At 40.5% G+C, this 22,819-nt stretch overlaps 1 protein-coding gene across 1 annotated transcript; it reads right to left on the minus strand.

The window, feature by feature from the left end:
• Window positions 1-4,284: 4,284 nt before the first annotated feature.
• Window positions 4,285-7,868, minus strand: LOC147888759 (Transducin/WD40 repeat-like superfamily protein). Its single transcript, XM_087392506.1, has 2 exons — window positions 7,725-7,868; window positions 4,285-5,584 (listed from the first exon to the last, which is right to left on the minus strand). The coding sequence occupies exon 2, from the start codon at window positions 5,569-5,571 to the stop codon at window positions 4,495-4,497; it is 1,077 nt and encodes a 358-aa protein (XP_087248632.1). The 5' UTR covers window positions 5,572-5,584; window positions 7,725-7,868; the 3' UTR covers window positions 4,285-4,494.
• Between the last annotated feature and the right edge of the window lie 14,951 nt (window positions 7,869-22,819).

The raw sequence follows: 22,819 nt of genomic DNA on the forward strand, positions 1-22,819 counted from the left end.
GCATGGCCCTCTTCCTTTGATGTCTCCATCTTTACATTCCTCCTCCCATCATGTACATGCTTCTCTTCCCCCTCTCCCTTTCCCCTTGTGCCATAGTCTTCCTCTTCATTCCCTCCCTTTCTAATCCCATTTTCCCTCCCATGATAATGTTTCGCCGTCACGTTCTCCTTTTCTCTATGGCCCTCGAGCGTCGCCATGCTTAGTGTCTAGCCTCTTGTCCTGATTTCTTTTCCGGCTAACAGTACACATGAAGCTATATCCATATGTTAAGTATAACTATAATAAAGGTTAAATTGTGTACATCATGTTTGAAAAGATATATCGCTTATACAATACTCATGCAAATGAAATGGCACACCGCACAGAGTAATTTGTAACAATATATAGTACATGTAAATGGAACCACTATTAGAGTGTCTTCACTATTCCATTATGGAATAGAATGTGCACACTGTGCACATTAAGATCAAGTAAGATGTAAAACACACATCAATACATATAAATCGAACCAATCTTAGAATATCCACAGTACATTACGAAATAGAATGTGTGTATACACTAAGCACAATGAATCTTAGAGTGTTCACACTATTCCATTATGAAATAGAATGTACACACTAAGCTATAACCATATGCTAAGCAGAACTACAATAAAGGTTAAAGTGTATATATTATGTTTTGAAAAGATAGATCACACATACAATATTCATACAAATGAAACAAGTCCTAGAATGTTTATATTGTTCTAGTACAGAATAGAATGTACATACTAATCAGTACAATAACTCTTAGAATGTTTACACTATTCCATCACAGGGTAGAACATACACAGTAAGTTTCTATATAAAAGAGACAAGTCTTAGAATGTGCTTCTAGTATAGAACGGAATGCGCACACTAAGTATAGTAACTCTTAGAATGTCCACACTATGCCATTAAGGATAGAGTGTACATACTAAGTTATGCCAATATGCTAATTGAAACTAGAATAAAGCTTGAAATGTATACATCCATTTTGGGAATCACGTAAATAAAGCCAGTCTTAGAATGCTCAGACTATTCCATTATGGAACAGAATGTACATACTAAGCCATTATGGAACAGAATGTACATACTAAGTACAATTAATCTTAAAATTAAGTTTCGACATAAATGAAACAAGTCCTAGAATGTTCACACTATTCCACTATAGAATAGAATGCGCACACTAAGTATAGCAAGTCTTAGAATGTCCACACTATTCCATTAAGGGATAGAGTGTACACACTAAGTTATGTCAATATGCTAATTGGAACTAGAATAAAGCTTGAAGTGTATACATCTATTTTGAAAAGATACAAGGTATTCATAATACTCACATAAATGAAGCTAGTGTTAGAATGTTCACACTATTCCATTACGGAACAAAATGTGCATACTAAGTATAATGAGTCTTAGAATGTCCACACTATTCCATTACAGAATAGAGTGTACACGCTAAGCCATATTAATGTACAAAGAATAATAACGCTAAAAATTTAAAATATAAATTAAAAATGTACATCTACATATCACACTTTGCAAAGGAAATTCAAATTTACTAGTACAAAACCACCTGGTTTACACTACTACTCAAGAGAAATTTTATTTCAAAAAACCAATTTACGCTATTAATTTTCCTTCTTTTAATCTTGAAACAAAGTAAATCTATATATTTTTGGGACTTCTCCTCGTCTCTCCTTCATCCTGTGGCTATTCTAGGCCATTGCTTTGCATTTTGGAGCATTTCTTTGGTTTTCCTTTTGCATATTGGGTTTGCTGTTTTCCTTTTGCATATCGGGTTTGCTGCCTGCTTTCATCAAGCTGCTTGCCATAATGACTTCATTATCCTCCAACTCTTTGCCCATGGAGAAATTCAAAGGGGAAGATTTTTCCACTCGGCAAACCGCTCCCTATGCATGAAGGTGTTTGGGATGTTGTTGAGGATGACAAGGTTGAGTTACTTGATCAAAGGATTTGGAAGTTGCAGAATGCCAAGGCCATTGCCCTCATTGGTCTTTGCTTAGCCAACACTCTTATCCATCATGTCGACTTCAAGTCAACAGCTAAGGAGATTTGGAATTGCCACAATCAGGTTGATTTTTGTCGACTCTACCAATTCATGCAATTGTTGGTCAAGTTGGGGAATTGGTTGATATATGCAAAAGCCAAGACGAGTGCTCGTCACGGCCTTTCGTTGACATAGATGTTCCTAGAAATTAACTCGTGCAAAACCCAGATCCTTGTCTCCTATTAATTGTTGTGTTGCCGTGGAGCATAACTATGGCCTTTTGCCTAATCTTCGAGGAGGAATTGAAGGCACTGACAAGGGGACAAACACATTGCAAGCTCGGCCCTCATCTCTACATGTTACATTACCATCTCACAACTGGCTAGGTGCAATGGCCCAATGCCCTTCTGGCACCAGGTGGAGTAGGCTCATTAGGAGCGAAGGATGATAAACACCACTTGGAAGAGCAAGGTTAGGAGCAAGAAGACAAAACAGACCAAGGTGACGAGGACAATGCACATGAACAAAAATCAGAGGGGAACAATGACAAGGGCATCTCCAAAGAGCACGTACGGGATAAAACTGCAGAGAGGAACAACAGCAAGGGCACCTTCAAGGAGCACTTAACTCCAAGAGAATGCTAATTTCAATCTCATGATAGTCACTCGTAAAGTTGAAAACCATAAACTCCATCCCACATAGCAAGGAATAGCTACTATGACATCCCCACTGACATCATCAGTGCCCAGCAGTGGGTGTAGACCATAGTATAAACATATGCTCTCACACATACAAATCCACACAACCACACGTACATTAGCATCCATTTATACAAAGTCTTTGTACTGAGTTTCTGTCAGCAGTCTGGAGGTGAAGGGCAAAGTCAGCCATGATGAAGGGTAGCACTAAAGGAGAAGGCTAATCAAAAGATGTTCCAAGTCATACTCTATCCTACACTAGTTTACAGAAAACAAGCTTAAAGGATAGCACACCCACCATATTACTGTGTCAGAGTCTTTTCAATATATGCTGCCCATACAATGGCATAATTGTCATGTGACAAACTTGCCAGGCACAGAAGCATAACGTTCTGTACATTACATAATGCTAGCATCAATTTTATGAAAGTTTCCTCAAATAGCCAGCAGGGATGAATAGCAGTTTGACAATGTAACCTTGGCCTTGGGTATTCTCACATATACATGGACTTGAAGGCCTCAAGTCTACATGATTGTTGTAAAGCACACCTCCAAACGTTTGGAAAAGCTACATATTGTTGTTAAAACTAGTTCACCAAATACAGTGACAAGTTTTATATGCAAATGGGATGTCACATATATGGTCTCAATAATACTCCGATTAATAATTATGAATGCAAGTAACCCTCGTTCTGCAATGGCTAGTATGATTAAGAAGCTTACTACAAATACAAGTCCATCAACCAACATTTCCGTGCCCACATCTTTAGGAAGTTAAGAACTCAACCACTAAAACGAAGTTGCTGTTCCCCCACTCTATGAGAAAGCACCAAATTCCTATATCCTTAACTTCCACCCAAATTCTCATTTTTATACTGGGAACGTCTGTACAATCTAGATCGAGAGACACAGATAACAACTATGTGTCGGCATTGAAGCTTGCAGTCCTATAATTCATAGTGTGCATGTTCTAACATGCTATGTTTGTGGATGGATGCAGGTGAGTCGGCATACCTCTCCATCAGGTTTGCATTAGAAAATCTAAGGCATAGAAAAAATTAGCATATTCTAACCTTTACAACATCATTTGACACATGAGGAAATCAAATGCCAGCTTCTATTGCTACATAGTACATCCCACAATAATCTTCTGTATACACAAATGTCCAGCAATCTCACAGTATTCAAACGAATTAGATGCTGGACCAGCTATAGCTATTGCCATTTCTAATGTCACACGAGCAGACAGTAATAAACCCACATCCTCACTGATCAGAGTAATGATTCCGTAGTTTTTAACCCCACCAGGCAGCTTTGAAAGTTACATAAAATCATTAAACTAGTTTTGAAAAACCAAAATTTTATTGGTAAGAAGCTAGATGCAAAGAAAGAAGAGACAGTGATGCAACTGCAAAATGTGAGAAAAAGGAAAAGGAGGATGACGAGCAGTCCATGTGTGCAGGTGTGTTCACTTGTGCCTGTGTACGCACAAAAAAGGAAGGAGGAGGAAGAGGAGAGAGCAAGAAACTTAGAATTAAAAAACATGCATAGAGAGCAAGAAACACTATGATCTCATGGGTCCCAAAGCATATGTTGATCACTCATCAAGGTGCCCTCTAGGTTTTGCTAACATGCACCTGGGAGTCTTAATTTCAGAGTCATTGCAGCCATATACCCATCTGAACCAGACTTTTATGGCATATCACGAATTCAAGACACATGCCTACTCCCAATTGTCTATTACAAGGCAACCCAAATGCCCAGATTATTAATACATGTTACCTGGATCTATCTCACCGAGATAGATCTGCTTGTCACTGCTACAGGAGCCTATGATAGGCTCCCTAGGATGAAAGACAGACTCATTTACTGAACCAGCGTGACCAGGAAGCTTGTAAAGAATTCTTCTAGATGTGGTATCCCATATATAAACCATGCGATCTGCACTACCTGCTGTAACCTTACTCCCATCAGGGGACCAGCCACACTTCAGGAGGTTCTTCTCAAAATTATGCTGATGTCCAGTAAGAATTTTCACACAGCGATTCTGTGGAGCATAAGGGCGCATGTCCCATATTCGAAGCGTGCAGTCCATGGAGTTGCTTAGAAGGTAAGAACCATCCGGACTAAGCTCCATACCTGTAATAGTGTCAGTGTGGCCCTGCAAATGCATGAGAACTTCATTCTTCCTCAGATCCCACACTTTAATTTCATTGTCAATTCCTCCTGTGTATATTTTGTCCGCAGCATCTGAGAAATCAACAGCGGTAATCTGGTACTTGTCAGGAAGTGTTTGCACTGCACCACGATGCCTTAGATCCCAAAGTTTTGCTGTCCCATCATCAGAGCCACTTACTACTAGAGGAGGACCTCTTCTTGAAGGACAGCAGCAATTGACAAAGGAAGAGTGCTCTGCCATTTTCTTCACCTGTCTTCCTATCTCAGCATCCCATGCTCTCAACGTTTTGTCTGAGCTTGCAGAAACAATCTTAGAGCCGTCGCTTGTCCAGTGAAGATCTAATACTGCATTGCGATGCCCTTTCAGCACCATGAAGTTATCACATTCACCGTGCACATGCCAAAGAAAAATATCCTTGTCATGTGAACCAGATGCTATGATATCTCCCTGAGGATGAAATTTCATGGTATAGATAGCACTTTGATGACCTGTGAGCAGCATTATCGGAGATTCAAGGCGGGATGTTCTTCTGATCCCATGTGAATTAACAGTTGCAAGACCATTTTGTTTTGCAGATTGTTCGAAGCCTGGTACGATAGCATCCATCTGCTGCCTTTTGGCAGCAGGCACCAATGCATCCTCGGCTGCTCGCTTGGGAGCAAGCATTGTAAAATATCCGCTAAAGTCAATAAAAAGCAAGCATGTCACCCATCAGTTCACCATTTGTCAAAACCTAAATCTTAATTCCAATCAATTATCCCAAAAGCACAGGCAGTCAGCATGTGTAATCTACATGCATGTAAATCATGAAAAAAAAAGGTTTGTAGATCTCCACTAGTTATACACATAACTTTGATTTGGTTATTTAATGTCTTTTTTATTCTTAAAAAACACACATAGACTAAGTGTAATCTACATGCATGTAAATAATAGAAAATAATGTCTGCAGATCTCCACTAGTGATGCAAATAATTTGGTTATTTAATGTCTTTTTAATCCTAAAAAGACACACATAGACTATGCAATTTTTGCTTTTACAGTACATCTCTTGGACTTGACCTTTTTTTGAAAACCTTAGCATGCACCATTATCAAAAGCAAAACGAAAATTAAACACAATCTACTAACCTTTCTCATAAGCCAAATAAAAGTCAACCACAGGACTAGAACATTCAACATTGGGTTCTTATTTCTTAATATTCCAATGAAAAAAGTCTAAAGCATTTATGGGAAAGTGGGCCAGCAACACTAAATGCTTATGGGATAACTCCCAAGGGCTGCCACGTGGCATTACATGATTTAAAGTGGCATTTGCAAAAGGAAATAGTAATGTCCTACTAAAATAGAGCTAACTACTAAGCTGGAAGTAGCTACTGTTACAGAGAGGATCTCCTTTCTTTTCCAAGTCTCCTTCAGGGTTGAGGTGGAATTTTCAGCCTCCACCTTGGATATTTGTTAGCTCTTTTTGAGCTGGTTTTTTCTAACGCATGGCATGATGTACTCCCGCATTAGAGCTTGTTCCCCATCTCTCAGCTCTCTCCACCCTTAGATGGTGCAAAGGTAAACTCAAATTAAAGCCCACAAATAAACTGGAAGGTATAGCAGGGAATTAAGGCAAAAAGTACTCGGTTAAATCTTCCATAGGATGGGGGGAAACCTGCCCAAGAGAGGGCTGCAAACATCCAGCAGGTGCTAAGGAACGCAGAGCTATCTATGAATACCTAACTCAAACTGAGGACATTCTAGGCTGTACTTAACTCCTGCGTTGCCTTATGCTAAGGGTTTCAGTGGGATTGTGCTGAAGGCCACAAAGGCTATTATGTATAGGGGCGAAATTATGCAGACTGCAGTTTGTAGGTCAACCTGAGCAGGCTCAGCTAGGATCTGTGACAGACCTGAACTGAGCCTGCTGTAGCGGACCATGGGCCCCGAGGCCATGGTAGCCACACATTGTAAGTACTTCAGGTGGATTGGGTTGTTCAAGTCTTTCATGTGCCAAACACTATCTATTCACGAGCAAGGGAGAAAATATTTATGTCTCTTGTATAATAAGGTTGTAGAGCTTCGGTCTCTTTGAAGACAGAGTTCAAGATGAGAAATCTTGGACTTCTTCATCTTTGTATTGGCATTAGATTGGACCAAGAACCTAAAGGGATGTTCTATTTGCAGCAAAGGTACTAGGATACAGCTTTACAATATTAGTTCCAATATTCCCACCACTGCACTCCCTCTCACTCCTCATAATATTATCGTCCTGCTATATGATGCGGCCAAGACGCTCAAAAACAGCTCTGCTACAAACGGAAGATTCCTCTATGACAAACACAACTGTTAAGAAACGCTCGCCAAAAGCTACAAATACATTGTGCGTAGCGTGATATCTGTTGCATTCACCGCATCCGACAGAAGAAGGCTCTGGAGTATTTTTCAAAGAAAAACGAACGTGCTTAGCAGCAGTACTAGAAGTACACTACACCAGGTCCTAGAAAACACAGCCAACAAGCATCCAAGATATATAATTTCCCGCTAATTCAGCGGAATTAACAACAAAATGTGGTTCCCAAGGGTGTGACGTGTTCCGCCATGCTACTATAGTCCAATTCTCGTGTGGAGACAACACGACAGGGGAGTGAGACAAAGCCAATGAACCGGACCGACCATGAAACCAGTCAAGAAACCCTAAAGCGCAGCGCTTTAGCCTCTCTGCTTCGAGAAAAAAAACCCTAAATTTTGACATGAGGGGAAAGCTATGATCCGAAGTCAACAAATCGAACATTCTTCTGCAATGAGGTGCTATGGAAGAATAGGATCGAAACATACCAGGAATGAAGAAGCCAAAGTCGCCCGATCAAGGCGTCTTGTAGCTAACGTCGACAGAGTACGAGCTAGAATTTGCGCACACAGAAAAAAGCCATTCTATGGAACTATTGATGCTACAAAGAATAGATGTTTGAAACCAGTTTTGTTAGTAGTATAATATAATGCTGGGTTTAATTCAAAGATTAGGTGTCTTTTATGAGTTAGTTTAGGTTTAGGGTAAGTTGTCAACAATATTGGGTCCCCACTAATTCAAAGGTTATGAGATTATGAGTTAGTTTAGGTTTAGGGTAAGTTGTCAACAATATTGGTCCTGACTCTCTTAATATTGGGTCCTGACTCTGTTTGTCTTTTCGTGTCTCTCTCCTTGCTATGTCAATCAGCTCTCTCCAACCACCCCTTTGGACATCTTCTCTGTGAGCTCCTTCCTTTGCTTACGCACCGGAGCATCTTGCCTCTCCGCTCACCCCCCCTCCCTTCAAAACACAAAATTTCCCCCTCCCCTTCACGTGCGTGTCTCCGATGGGTATGATACTGGTGGATACTTGGAGTTCTTTAAGGTTTTTGATGCTCATTCGATTCTTTGAAGGGGAGGATTTCAATGGACATTGGACGACTCCCCTCTTTCATTCCAAGGATGCAGGTCAGTGCTATTATGAGTCTTCGGTTTCTATTGCTGATTCCATTCCATGAAGGGGTTATGACTGGAGGATCCAATGGATGCCACCGACTCCCCTCTTTCATTCCAAGGATGAGGCTTCCTTTCCTTGATGTCCCGCATAGGGCGGCTCACACTCTTTCTATACTTTTCTTAAAGAGGGGGGGTAATACACAAATGATTATCCATTAGTAGATACCCCACTGAGATAACTCATGAGAATGCAGTTTACCTTCTTGAAGAGATGTCCATATGCAGGAGAAATTAACATCATTATTATATGTGGTTGTTAGGTCATCATGATAGATGATTGAAATATTTACAATGCCGCGGGTCTTGACTTTGTAGGCTTTGGGTTCTTGGGGCAGTTTTTATACATATACCCTACCTCTCCACACTTGAAGCATTTATTTTCTCACATATATTGTTCACTCTGTTAGAGTTAGGCATCTCATAGTGAGTGAGGGCTTCTATGTGGTTGTGCCCGCCTCGTTCAGGATAGGTGTCACTATGTGGTTGTGCCCGCCTCGTTTGGGATAGGTGTCACTATATGATTGTGCCTGCCCATTAGAGTAATAGCCCGCATCCTTGAGTACCTCACATGAAGCTCCTCCAGTTTGGACCATACCTCGTACACCCTTACCAAAGTCTACACTGTGGGGAAACCTCCTCCGTGATGGTGCGCACGAGGATTGAATGTGCCTTCAAGTCATTGGTTCCCAAGTAGCAAGCTCATCGTGAAACTCATCCTCTTGATCTTGGGTCCACTTCTAGGGATTGGAAGGTTGCTTGGGTTTCTTCTCAAACTACAAAACAAGCTCCCATAAGCCTTTATGATGAATGAAACAAATCTTGAGATGTAGTTTCCAGTGAGCATAGTTTGCTCCATTTAACTTGTCATTTGTGTAGGGGGGGAACTATTGTTACCTCAAAGATTGCGTCGGATTGCAAGATAATACGAGCTTTCTGACAATAAGATGTCTCCCCCATGGGTCACCAGACAGGGAGGGCATGTGGGAAGGAGGATGGGTTTCTTCTAACCCTGTTCAATTGATAGTCTGGCAAATATAGGAGACAATGTGGAGCTATTGTGATACTTAACACTTGTTTCATGATAGTTAGCATTCATTCTATGATAGTTATGAGCTATTTTGTGATAGTCAACATTTATGATAGTTAGCACTCTTTTTTATGAGAGTAAGCACTTGTTTCATCATAATTACCGTTCAATTTTATGGGTTGTTTTTTTGTAGGTTGAGTTGTTTCGCAGATTCAAAGCTTCATCCTGAAGCCAGAATTCTATTGCACTCATTTGAGTCACTGAAGCGTTTCTTTATTCGTCGAGTGAAGGATAGATATACATGCTGTTGTGAATATCACCTTCATTTATCTCTCTTGAAGGATGCACTCAACCACATTCATTCTCAAAATTTTGGTCTCCATGGATGTGGATGCAAATGCAAATGTGAGGTTTGTGTAACTAAAAATAGTAAGCGACTTATTCCAATGCCAATTCGACTTCTTCTTTCAAGGGTGGACCTGTTCACCTTCTTTGGGCCTTCTTGAAGGTGTTGTGCCCAAGCATCTCGTGAATTATACCTTCATTGCTCTAATGGAGTAAACTACCAAGTGCATCAAATAGTAGTCAAATCAATCCTTAAAAACTTATGATGGCACCTAAGGATGCAATACTATCAAAATAAGCTAGGTTTAGGTAGCCTGCATCCTCCTATAAAAGCATGACCTACCATTTATACACCACGTCCACTAGGAAGTGTCATCAAGTGTGCAATTAGTGCACAGCCTTGGCAGGGTTGCCCCTAAGAAGACCTATAACCTTGAGTCTTGCCACCTCATGGATTGTATTTGTTTTCATCCGTCAATTCTAGGATATTGGCAAGACCTATACCTAGTTTGGGTGCATGAGGTTAAGCTATCTAGCAACCCCCATGTTTTGGTGCTCGGAGAAACATGTAGGCAAAGGTGCGTACTGATGATACTTGGCAATCATCCAGCTTGCATTATAGGTCCTGGCCCCAATAGTGTGGGCCCGCCTTACCAAAATGGATCACCTAATCATGGTAATTATGGATTGGGCCTCCGTTAACTAGCTCCTAGATTTGATACTAGGTTGGGCCTCCATTAGCCAACTCCAAGATTCTCAGCCCAAAGTTACCATTCAATGGAACACATATGTATGATGCAATAGTATATGCTTTAGTACTATGGGCCTTTCATGATTGTTAAGAAGATCAATGAGGTAATGTTTTAGCTTGGTCTTCTTGACCATTGGAAGATGCACAATGCTTTCCGTATCAGCTTATCAAAGAAATTCAAGAGTCAAGTGTCAACTGAACCTATTCATGAAGACCCTTTGAAGATCAAGGGTACATACGAAGTGTTGGAACATGAATAGAGCTTGATGCACCACTTGCCATGGTTGAGCATACATGTGCTACTTGCTTAAGTTTCAATGTTACCCATCTGATGACGTCATTTGGGTAGAAGAAAAGTTCTTTCAAAACTATCATAAGATCCTTTCTGCTTACCATAAAGCATTTCAACTGAGGGCAACTAATTGATAATTGGGGGGTTGTTGTCATGGCCCAGAGCAATAAGATATCCTTTTTCTATACAAGTGATTAATTATTATTTCTTATGGGTCAATGTTTGCTTTGGTGTAGCCATTTTTTGTGAGGTTCAGGCCATTTTTTGTAAATCTTGCCTGACCCATAACATATGCATTGCTCAATGAACATTAGACCCAAAAAATATGGAATAAAGATTTGGAACAAGACCGTTAAAGCATTACAAGTGCTATGTTACATGTGAAGCATGCATCCTGAAGAGTATAGGATATAACAGTTTATTTAAAGACATCAAAATTTTATTCTACACATACATGCAACCAAGTAATCATTCAAAATTACAATAAATGAGCTTCTCCTCAACAAAGGACACACCTAATTGAGAACCTTAGATGTGGTTTAAGGGGCCTCCAATGTTGTGCTAAAATTATGCACACCCATTTGAGGGCACGTTGCATAATTTTTTCTTGTTTTGTTCAAACCAAAACCAATTGAAAAAATGGAACCCAAACTAGTGGGACTACTGCATGCTAGTCTTAAAACAAATTGATAGTTGGTGATATTAATATCTAGATTCACCCTAGAATGGAGAATTTGAAAATGTGCAATTTATGCATGTGCAAAGATCTTTTAATAAATCCAACAGTATTTACAATTCTGTATTGGTTCTTTTTCCATGCAATTCCTTGCTATATGGCTCATAAGCATGTCAAAGGTTATTGCGTTTCATAATATCTAGCATCAAACCTAATAGCATGCCCTTTAGGATATTTGTATTTTGAAGCAATTTGGGCTACATTGCAATGGCTTGAGGGTAACCAGGATATCCAATTTTACTAACGTGTATGGATGGAGGGGGGAAATCATGACAGCTGAAAATTTAACTATCCCCACACACTTTAAAAAAATTTCACCTCTAGCACTACAAATCTTCAAATATTAAAGTGGATCCTCCTCTTGCCACTCTGCAAAGTACACCCTCCTCTTGCTGCCTTGTAACCTGCCTTGTGTATAGTCAGCTCGACGTGACCTCATTCTTTTGGTTTGGCATTATCTTCTTTACTTGGTTAAGTCATTTTCTATTCTTTGCTTGCCTTACAAGCTAGCTAGCCTTTGTTCTAGTGGTGGTTCATTGATCGTCTCCATGGCATCAAAGGCAAAATGTACCTCGTTATGGCTTGCAAGAGAACCAGACAGAGGCTGCGAGATAGGAAAATTGAAAAAGCTTGGTCAAGGCACAAGGAACGGATTGCAGGGTAAGGAGAGAAATGGCACACTATCAAAATGGCAATGAAATACACTTTTGCACTATTTGCGAAGGGAGAAACAACGAGAAGAAAGAAGACACCTTGCAGAGCAGTAGCACGAAGTAGTTGCAGATGCACGTATTCGGTCATTGCCATTGGAGCGAAGAACATGAGCTATGGTCTCACATTTGGTGGGAGCATTTGAGGTGTAACATCAGGCAATTCAGGTGAATACCAGTCTCAAGTCTTCACAAGCTTTAGCTTGCACCCTAGAATTCATAGAGTGACAATCCAACCAACACCTCGAGAGATGAACACCCAAGAGATGATGCTCTCTAACCTAAGAAATGCCTATAGAAACTGAAAGGGGTGCATAGCTCACATCAACTAGCTATAAAGAAGGCCAAATTAGCTATGTCGGTATCCTCTAAAATAAAGGAGAAATGGCTTGGGCGCACAATTTCGAAGATGCTGTCAATTAGAAGGACCAACATGGCTCCAACAGTTGGATGCAAAGTGGAAGCAATGCAAGATCATCTCGATCTGGGAAGTCTTTGGGCTTCAGCAAAATGCGTGAAAAGGAGAGATAGCCTAAGTGTGAAAGTTATTGATTGTGTGACAACATTCTGGCACTAGAATATGAGAGTTTCTCCAAAAATAATAATGACATCTGCAAAAAGCGGGTGGGATGCACATAGTGGGACAAGCACATAGTACACATGATTGATACAATGTAGGTCAATTGTTGCCTAAACCAGCTTGGTGATTGTCTGTGAATGAGTTTTGTAATAGTTTAATTGTTTAATTTCTAAACTGGATGGCTTGGACTTTTAATGTGATTGTCCTAAACCAACCGGATGGTTGGAACATCATGCAATATATCACCGTGTTGGTTTAGGTCAAACACCAATAATGTGATTATCCTAAACCATCGTGGTTGTATAGGAATATATTTCACCAACCCAGTGATTGTCTGTGAATGAGTTTTGGAATAGTTTAATTGCTTAATTTCTACATTGGGCAGGCTTAGGCTTAAATTAGCTCGGTGATTGTTTGTGAATGAGTTTTGTAATAGTTTAATTGTTTAATTCTAAACTGGATGGCTTGTACTTTTAATGTGATTGTCCTAAACCAACCAGATGGTTGGATATCGTGCAGTATATCACCATGTTGGTTTAGGTCAAACACCAATAATGTGATTATCCTAAACCACCGTGGTTGTACATGAATATATTTCACCAACCCGATGATTGTTTGTGAATGAGTTTGGGAATAGTTTAATTGTTTAATTTCTACACTAGGCAGGCTTAGACTTAATGTGATTATCCTAAACCAGCCCGGTGGTTGGGACATCATGTGATAGTTGGTTTAGGTCAAACACCAAACATGTGATTGTCCTAAACCAGTGTGGTTGAACACATATATTTCACAACAGAAAGAAACAATAATATATTATTATTGTCTGATTGATGGTAGCCTAGTGTTTGAAATTGTTCTATTTCTAGTAGTTAAATATTAATTAAGTTTAATATTTAGTCTGGTTTGGGTCATATACAAGTTAATTTCTAAACCGGGTTGGCTTGGACTTAATGTGAGTGTCCTAAACCAGCATGGCGGTTGGAACATCATGTAATATATCACCAACATGGTTCAGCTCCTAAACCAGCATTGTTGAAAAAAAAATATAGCTCATAGTGGACATAATTAATGAAAAGCATGGTGATTGGTTGAAATTGTTGTGTTTTCTAGTACTTAGATTATTTAAGTTTACTTTTCATCCGGTCATATACCAATCAATTTCTAGATCGGGCTACCTTGGGCTTATGTGATTATCCTAAATTAGCCTGGTGGTTGGAACATCATGGAATATATCTCCGAGCACATTCAAGTCAAACAAGAGTTATGTGATTGTCCCAAACTAGTGTGGTTGAACAAAAAATATAGAAAGGTATATTTTGCAACTGAAATAATTGATGACCAACCCGGTGGTTGAAATTTTTGTGTTTCCTAGTAGTTAAATTAGTTTATCTTACTAATAGTTAAATTAGTTTAGCTTAATTTTTGGGCTAGTTCGCGTCATGCTTGGACGCTGATCATCCAAAACCAACTTGATGGTTGGAACAGCAATATATAATTCAGTTGGTTAATGTGATTGTTATTATTTGTTTAATTATTTTATTTTCTAGTAGCTTATGATTAGTGTGTGTTGACATTGTCTCTCCCAAGTGCAGGTTCCGAGGGTGTTGGTCACCTATAGTCATGTCATTTCTACTTGTAGCATATGTGTCCACAAGTGTAGCATAGGTCTGCAGGTCGTATTCCGGTGAGAGGTGTAGGAGGCTAAAGCATGGAAAGCAAATCTCATGTGCACATGGGTGATAAAGAGGGCTTGATCACAACGATGGGTGGAGGCTCTCGCCTCCACGGGACTTCAAGGGTTTAGAAGGGGGTTGCAGGGTTTGAAAAGGGGACAAGGTTGAGAGAGATATCTAGGAGTTCTACGGTTCAGAGGGGGTTGTAGGGTTTAGGAGGAGTGGAGAGCTTGTCTCCTTCGCGACTTTGAGGGGTAAGGGTTGAGGAGGAAGCACAAGGGAGGAGGGAGGAGGAAGGAGAAGGAGGGAGGAGGGAGGAGGAAGGAGGAGGAGGAGGGAGGAGAGGGAGGGAGGAGGAAGGAGGAGGAGAAGGGAAGGGGGAGGAGGAGGGAAGAGGGGGGGGGGGAGGAGGAGGAGGAGGAGGAGGAGGAGAAGAGAGGAGGAGGAGGGAGTGCAAGGGTAAGGGCATGCTACAACACGATAGTGTAAGAGAGCATGGACGCAATGCAGATCAATCACATGAGCACAATAGTGAGCTTGAACACTGAACCCCAAAGAGTGGCAGCTTATTGCATTGAGAGATATTTATACATGTTGATCTCTACAATCCGTAGGTACCTTTGTGGTGGGACCTCTTTTGTAGGAGACCTTTTGAACAAGAGTCCTTTACTCTTTGGGGGACCTTTTGGGAGTGGGGGATCTTTTGGGTCTCTATACAAAGTGGGGGGACCTTTTGGGTCCCTACACAAAGTGGGAGGACCTCAAAAAGTGTAGGCTTTTAGTATTTATCTCTCTAGATCCTGATTTTGCAAGTATGATTGGATCTTTTCTAGAGAGGATTTTGGCTATCCTCATCCTTTAAGATTCATCATACCATCTGTCAGGCTCAAGAGATTACAAGCGGAGCTTTGCCGCACTCTACACACACAATGATCTCATAGTTGTTGCTCTAGACTGCACTTTCGCCCCTGTTGCCACAGGTTGAACAACTCCCCCGGACCGATTTGATTACCCATTCTCAGGTTACGGTTGAGTTTGAATACGATGTGATGATGCGGTTGTTTTTACCCAATGAGTATGGTAAAGATGGTGTTGGTGATAGATGGATCGAGCATGTTGTCGATCTTTTCCTTGTAATCCACGAACACCATAGATTGTTTGCTTAGTTTTTAAGAAGCCACTGTCAATCATTTCTTCAAACAAACACACATACCACCCTGGAAGAGATATGGCTCTTTGAATGAGGCGACTGGTTGTTTGAGCATCTATGTATTGATTTGGGTTGAAATTGAGGTTGGGTAAATGGTCATCAATGGTGAGGGACACCTCCAAGATTATTGCTAAAGCTTCACCGTATTTTGCACTTTCCTTGAGTGTTTTCTCATAACTTGCTTGCATAATTGATGCATGTTTGTCCAAGGATCTGATGTATGTTTCTTGGCTGATCTTGGAGTTTCTATTGATTAGCGGCCAATTACGAGGAGCATCTACATTGTTTGGGTCATGATGTTTGGCATCCCACCAGTAGCGACAGGGTACCACATCAAATGTGGGATGCATTCAAAAGGAATATGGAGCTTGTAAGTACTCAAGGAGGTACTTTTCATTGAGCAACTTTGGTCTACGCCAAGTAGGTTGTGACTCTAATTTGTTGCTTATGTTTGGAGTGATTTGCACTTGGCAAATACTCATTGAAATTTCAGAGAGGTCCCATCCTCCTCTTGACTGCATATCTGAGTATTGCTTTCAAAAATCACCAATGGTATTATCAAGCATGGGAATCCTACCTGTATCCCATTGCAACTCCCATGTGGGTGTGTGATTTAAATTATCCAATTCGTGAAGCTCATTGATGGAATCATTAATGGTGCCTTCCATTGGAAACTCAAGTGAGATCTGAGGAATATGTGGTCTTGGGGGAGAGGAAGAGGTTAGAGGGGACAAAGCAAGTATTGAATTTGAGAAGATAGAAGAAGGGATGTCGGTGGAAAGTGGAGGGAGAGTACGGCAAATGGATTTAACGACTTGATAGTCCTCAAGGGAAGGATTGTCAAGTGATGGAAAATAGTTAGGTGTTACTGGATGATAGGAGTTAGATTCCTAGATTAGGAGGTAGTGTTGAGAGGCATGGGTGAAGAGGCATGGCAAGGAATATGAGTTAGCATGGATTTCTAGAAAGGTATAGAGGATGGTACTGGAGTTAGGGAGGGATATGATAAGATCAGAAAAGAGAGTGGCAAGATCGGGGAGATTAGACTAAAGGTAGACCACATATTCCTCTAGCAAAACTTTGTCACTTCTGGTAAGCATGGTAAGCTTTAATGTATGATTTTTATGGGGGTTATATCCTAGGGAAATTGAAAGTGATTGTTGCAGTATGGGTAGGAGTTTGGCTACTACCCAAAGAGGGGGGGTTCCCATCAAGCACTCATATAGCAATATTGCATCAGGCTTTAATCGTACGAGACTTGCATGCACTGAGAGACAGAACACGATTCTCTCGTTTTCATCCATCTATTGGCATAGATCTTGGAGAGTCTTTGTGCTCACTGGTTTGGTCCAGATACGACGTGTACCATCTTGATTTGCAAGTGTTTCTACTGAATGCGTATTATTCCTTCAAGATGATCCTCTTGTTGGAGGACTGCAATAAGCTCTTGGTATAATGTAGTGATGCCCTGTAGCAACAGGTCTTGTGTTGACCCCTCCGCATCATCATCAACTTGACTTAGTAGTTGAAGTTCCAACTTGGAAATTATTGCCTTTTGATTTTGCAACTCTATGCACTTTTCTTTATACTTACCCAGTGTTGAGGTGTATGCAAGCTTTACACTATTGAATTGTTGAGCTACTTTTGGTTGCCCTGGCAATTAATCATTAAGCATGCGGAGTTGGAGTATCTCTTGTTCTTGAGCAAAAAGTTCTTCTTTGGCATTCACAAGTGTCTCCCTTGATGCTATGCATTCCTTCTCTAGTGCTTGAATTTGATGTTTACCTTCATTGAGGGTATTTTGCAACTCATTGTTTATGTCTATTGTGGCATGGACCTGATCCTCTTTAAGAAGCAGGCTTGTGTTTTAAGTGCACCATTTATTTTTTTAGATTATCACAATTGACTAGAGGGATAACTCAACCTCTTCCTTTCTGTTCAAGGCATCAAATAGATGTATGTATTTTTCTTGGAGAAAAACCGTGGCTTGTAAGGCATCCTTTCTACTTTCTTCTATCTACTAAGATAGATTTGTAAGGGCTTTTCATTATACATTACTGTGCCATACTTATCCTTCTCCAACTCTTTGCTTTTATATGATGTTATGAATTGACAAATGTATTGTGTCATAGTAAGTGTTGGTAAGAAGGATTGTAGCTTCTCAAAAAGATTTCCTAGACCCTTTGACTGCAAGAAGTTGTATGCATTGGCTGACGTGGTGAGCGTTGAGACTCGTGGCCATACAAGGTGTATTGTTTCATATGTTGTTAGCTCTTTGTTGGTTTGGTCATCAAGATGTTCTACACCTACATCCTGCATAGCCAATTGCTTTGCCTCAATTTCTCCTGGCTCTAGGGTCCTCAGGTTCTGTGGTGGCATATCTCATGTGCATGTTGCATTTATTTGCTCATCACTATCACTGTCCAGAACCACTAGTTGTGGTCATTTTGGTGCTGACCTGTGGCTCTTTGTCAATGGCATTGTAGGCCTTTTTCCTATCTTAATGGACTGTCTTTACCTTGGCATTTCACACATGAATCAAGTACTAGTTTGATAGTGCCAATATAGTGCCATGTGCTAAGAGTGCTTATTTCTTTTGTGAGTGGCTGATGCATTTTACTATTTTTGTGATGAGGGTGCCATGTGTGTGGACCAAAGCAAGTATCTCTTGGGGCTTTTATTCGTGCAATTTATTCATGGTGCTTGAAACGTGTGGGTGTGCTATGCATGACTAGTGACGTGGGCATTCCTCTTACATGCTTAATTTGATAGGGAAATCATAGGGTAGCTAGGACTCAATCATCACTTCTGAGCCCTAGGTTGAAATTACCTATATGTGCGAAGACATACATATGCTAGTGAGTGCTCGTGATACAATCTATGGAAGACTTGGGGTCCCCAAATCTTCATTATTGTCAGGGATGGCTTGCATGTTGATGTAGTAGCGCTTCAGCTGGCTCTCGTTTATTGTTGTGGTGAATTGAACTCAATCCAATGTTTCTAGTAGCATAGCTCCGATGATTGACACTATAAGGTCCTTGACCTGGATATTTAAGTTTGCCCTTGTGGACTTTGGCATTATATAGCAAAACCAGGTCACCTTCCTTGATGTCTTTGTCTTTAAGGTTTCTGTCAAACCATGCCTTTCTTCTTCATTTTTCTGTTGTCATGGCATGGTAGGCAACTAATCTGGTCTTTGTATGCTTCTCTAATTGGTAAAGTCTTTCTTTTAGGGATGCATGATCTCCCATACATTCCTATACTGCTATGCGTAGGCTTGGTATTACAAATTCAAGTAAGGCCATACACCAATTCAAAAGGTGTATTCCCTGTACTAACCTTGAGTGTGGTTCGATATGCCCATAAGGTTGCACTTAGTTTCTCTGCCCAATCACAACGTTTTGGTTCTACTACCTTGCGGAGGACAATGCATATTATTTTATTGGTGGATTCGGCTTTGTCCATTCCCTTGGGGGGTAGTAGGGAGTGCTTTTTCTACGGATCACCATAAAGCCAGACAAGAGTTCTTGGATAACCTCATTGACAAAATGCGTGCCTCTATCTAACACAATTTCAATGGGACATCCAAATTAGGTGATCACATTCTCATACAAGAATCTTGCTGTGCTTCTAGCATCTGCCTTTCTGACTGCTTTAGCTTCAGTCCATTTGGTAAAGTAATCATTACCACAATGATGTATCATGCATGTGTTCCCTTTGCTATTTCTGGATGTATGGGTCCCACAAAATCAATCCTCCATTTTTCAAATGGTTTTTGTGCAACAATCGTTGTGAGGGGATTGAAGTCCTTATGTTGTGGTTTAGTAGTTCGTTGGCATACATCACAGCTTTTGACATATTCATAGGTATTTTCCCAAAGTGTTGGCCACTAGTAGCTTGCAAGGAGGACTTTTCTTGCTGTTGCTTCCCCTTGGAAGTGTCCTCCTACAATGCCTTCATAGACTTCACTGAGAATTTGCATGATCTCATGTGGCATTACACACCTCCTTAAAACCTGGTCCTTGCCCATCTTGTATAGTTGTCCTGCAATGAGTTGATAGGGTGCAACTTTTAGAATTAGTTTTTTGGCATCCATTGCTTTCATTTCAGGGGGTGGTCTTCCTGCCATTAGTACCTAATGATGTCTGCACACCAGTTAGGCACAGCATCTATTTGAAATAATGTGACATCTGGTAGGTTATCTTCTATTCCTTTCAGCTCTTCTCTTGTCCTCAATTGTGACATGCGATCGACAATGAAATGTTGAGCTCCTTTTCTCACCACAATTTCAAAATTGAATTCTTGTAGCAGTAGAAGCCATTGAGTGATTCGGCCTATGGTACATGGCCGATTCACAAGATGTGATAAGGCTTGATGACTTGTGTAGAAGATAAATTCAGTAGAGCGAATAGATAGTGTCAAAATTTCTTCACATTATAGATCATTGCTAAAGCTTCTCGTTCTGTTGTGGTATAATTCACCTCCGCATCATTTAGCTGCCTGCTTGCAAAGTATACTAGATAGTCTTTTTTGTGTTTGCCTGGTTGACATAACACACTCCCTACTGCATAGTTGGAACCATCATCATGTACATGAAATTATATGTCCCAATTTGGTGCCATTAGGACAGGAGCTGTGATCAATCTCCACTTGAGGGTTTTGAATGCTTGATCACATTCATCTGTCCAGATGAAGTTGACTAGGAGCTTATATATGGGTCTTGCAATCATGTCATACCTAAGTATGAACCTTCTATAGTATTTGGCATGGCCCATGAAGACTTAGACACCCTTTGCATTTAGTGGGGGGGGGGAGTTTCATAATGATCTTTATTTTGTCCATGTCAGTTGCAATCCCATGTCGAGAGACTATGTGTCCCAAGACTACTTTATGTGTGACCAAGAATTGGCATTTTAGAGGATTCAAAGAGATTCCATAATCCCTACATTTTTTTAGTACTTCTTCAAGGCATCGATAACCATTCATATGAGGTTCAAACGTGCCACATGATAGTAGTAAAGATAGATCTCTATCCCTTCTCTTAGTCCCCATGCCAAGGGATTGGTTCTTGCCCCTTCACCCACAAGGCAATGGGACCACTTCTAACGTCACGTTTGTGGACTCTTTTAAAGAAAGAGGTAGCTTGAAGAATTTTCTTTTCAATGGATTGAAGGATATTGTGACGCCAAAAATTGATATCTTTTATTTGGCATTGGTATTGTTTTCTTCTATGTTTGATAAGAGTTTGAGTATCAAGTGATAGCCTAGCGGCTCTCACTTATTTCTATTTTCTAAGATATTGTATGGGATTGAAAGGATGAGTGGAATGGATCATTCTAAATACCATGTGTATGAATGATAAATACCTTGGTATGGGGTGAGAGTTATTTGTGTATGGGATATTATGGGGGTTTTTAGAAAATAGGAAGAGTGAGTCATATAAAGAGGTGGGCTCATGTCCATGTGCTCCAATAGTATAAGAAAGGCCACATGCCAAGTGTGTGGAAGGCATGTGGAGGAGCGTGGAGTCAAGAGGAATCCTTTTAGAATTCCTATGTGGAATAAGGAGGATGTGGACATATGGAAAAGAGACGGTCCCTATGGACTCCATGCGGGGACTCTTGACTTTCTCAATATTTTAAGAGTCTTGAGCATCTTTTGATGGGACACATGGCAAGAGTAGACAAACAGGATATGGATGGTGACATACGGGCTTATGTGATTGATGGGGAAAGGAATCTATAGGCAGCAATTGTAAATGGGTGAAGGAGGGTGACAAAATCTCTATAAAAGGAGCCCTTCTCTCCCTTGTTCATCATCTCTTCCACCATTAGGCCTCATGTTGCTGTAGTTCTAGTCTCCTCAAGCCTCTTCCATGAGCCTTCTCTCCCTCTTGTAGATATTCTCTTATGTAGACTCTTGAGTCCATCTCTCTCAAGTTTATTCTCTCTCTATGAGTAGTCTTGGAGCTTCCGCTCCCTCTTGTGCATATGAAACCTCTTCTTCTCCCTTGTGTTTGTAGTATTTTGAGTTGCATTGGAGTGGAGTCTCACTCTATTGGTAATGAAGGTCACTTCAGGTTCTCTCTCTTGAGTGTCTCTTTCCTTTTTCCATTGTTTTCTCTTCCAAAGTGCTCAAAAGTGTTGTCTATTCGGCCGCCCATTGCACATACATGGTTTATCTATTTCCCAAGCCACAAAGGGAGCTCTTCCTTCCCTCCTAGGTGACCTCTATGGGACTTGTATCATTGATAAAGTCTACGCATGGAGGTAGTATTCTCCCAAGTTGGCAACAGTAGAAAGAGTAGGTGTTTTTCATGAGAGTTTGACCCCCTGTCAGTATTTTGCTCATAACTTTTTGCTCCATCGTTCGATTTGGACAAAACTTATATTAGCATGAATCCCTCTTCAAGGAGCATCATCCTATGTATTCAATTATTGTATTAGATTTTAGACCAAATATCTATGACTCTCTGTGTGTGACTATTTCTTTTTGAGATAGTTTTTACCCCCATCCAGTAAACTACCCATATCTTTCCGACCACTTCTCTGCTTCTTATGAAACTTATATCAAAGTGAAGACCATTTGAAGGCACATATAGATATGTGTTTGAATATTTTATATCATGTCTCTGCTGAAAGTTATGGGTCTATGTGTCTTATGATAGTTTGGAGAGTGTTTTGAGCTAAGTGTAAAGGTGTCTATGAAGGAGGTGAAATGTTTCCTCGGAACCTACCCAATATATATCAGTTCATGTCATGTTGATCCACAAGATCTTCTTTCAACAACGTATCACTCTTCTCTTTGGCGCAAACCAGCTTGCTGAGATTATGGCCTCCACTGATCCTTTCCTTCTCTCTATGCTTGAGTACAACATCAGTTGGGATGTTACCCTCTTCATTCTCATCTAAGGGAGGATAGTATGGTGTGGTCTCTTAGTATGAAAGCTTCTTTTTATTGTCCCTTTCCCAGTGATAAATATCTCTATCACTCAGTTCAAAAGCAGTAGGAAGTGAAGAGGTGCGTGAAGTTTATTACCCCCAACTTCATGTCACATCTTTTGGTGGAGACGCCGGGTACATT

Source organism: Dipteris shenzhenensis, chromosome 21 (assembly GCF_047967505.1).
Source record: "Dipteris shenzhenensis isolate YYH24624 ecotype China chromosome 21, Dip_SZ_1.0, whole genome shotgun sequence".
Taxonomy (NCBI): domain Eukaryota; kingdom Viridiplantae; phylum Streptophyta; class Polypodiopsida; order Gleicheniales; family Dipteridaceae; genus Dipteris; species Dipteris shenzhenensis.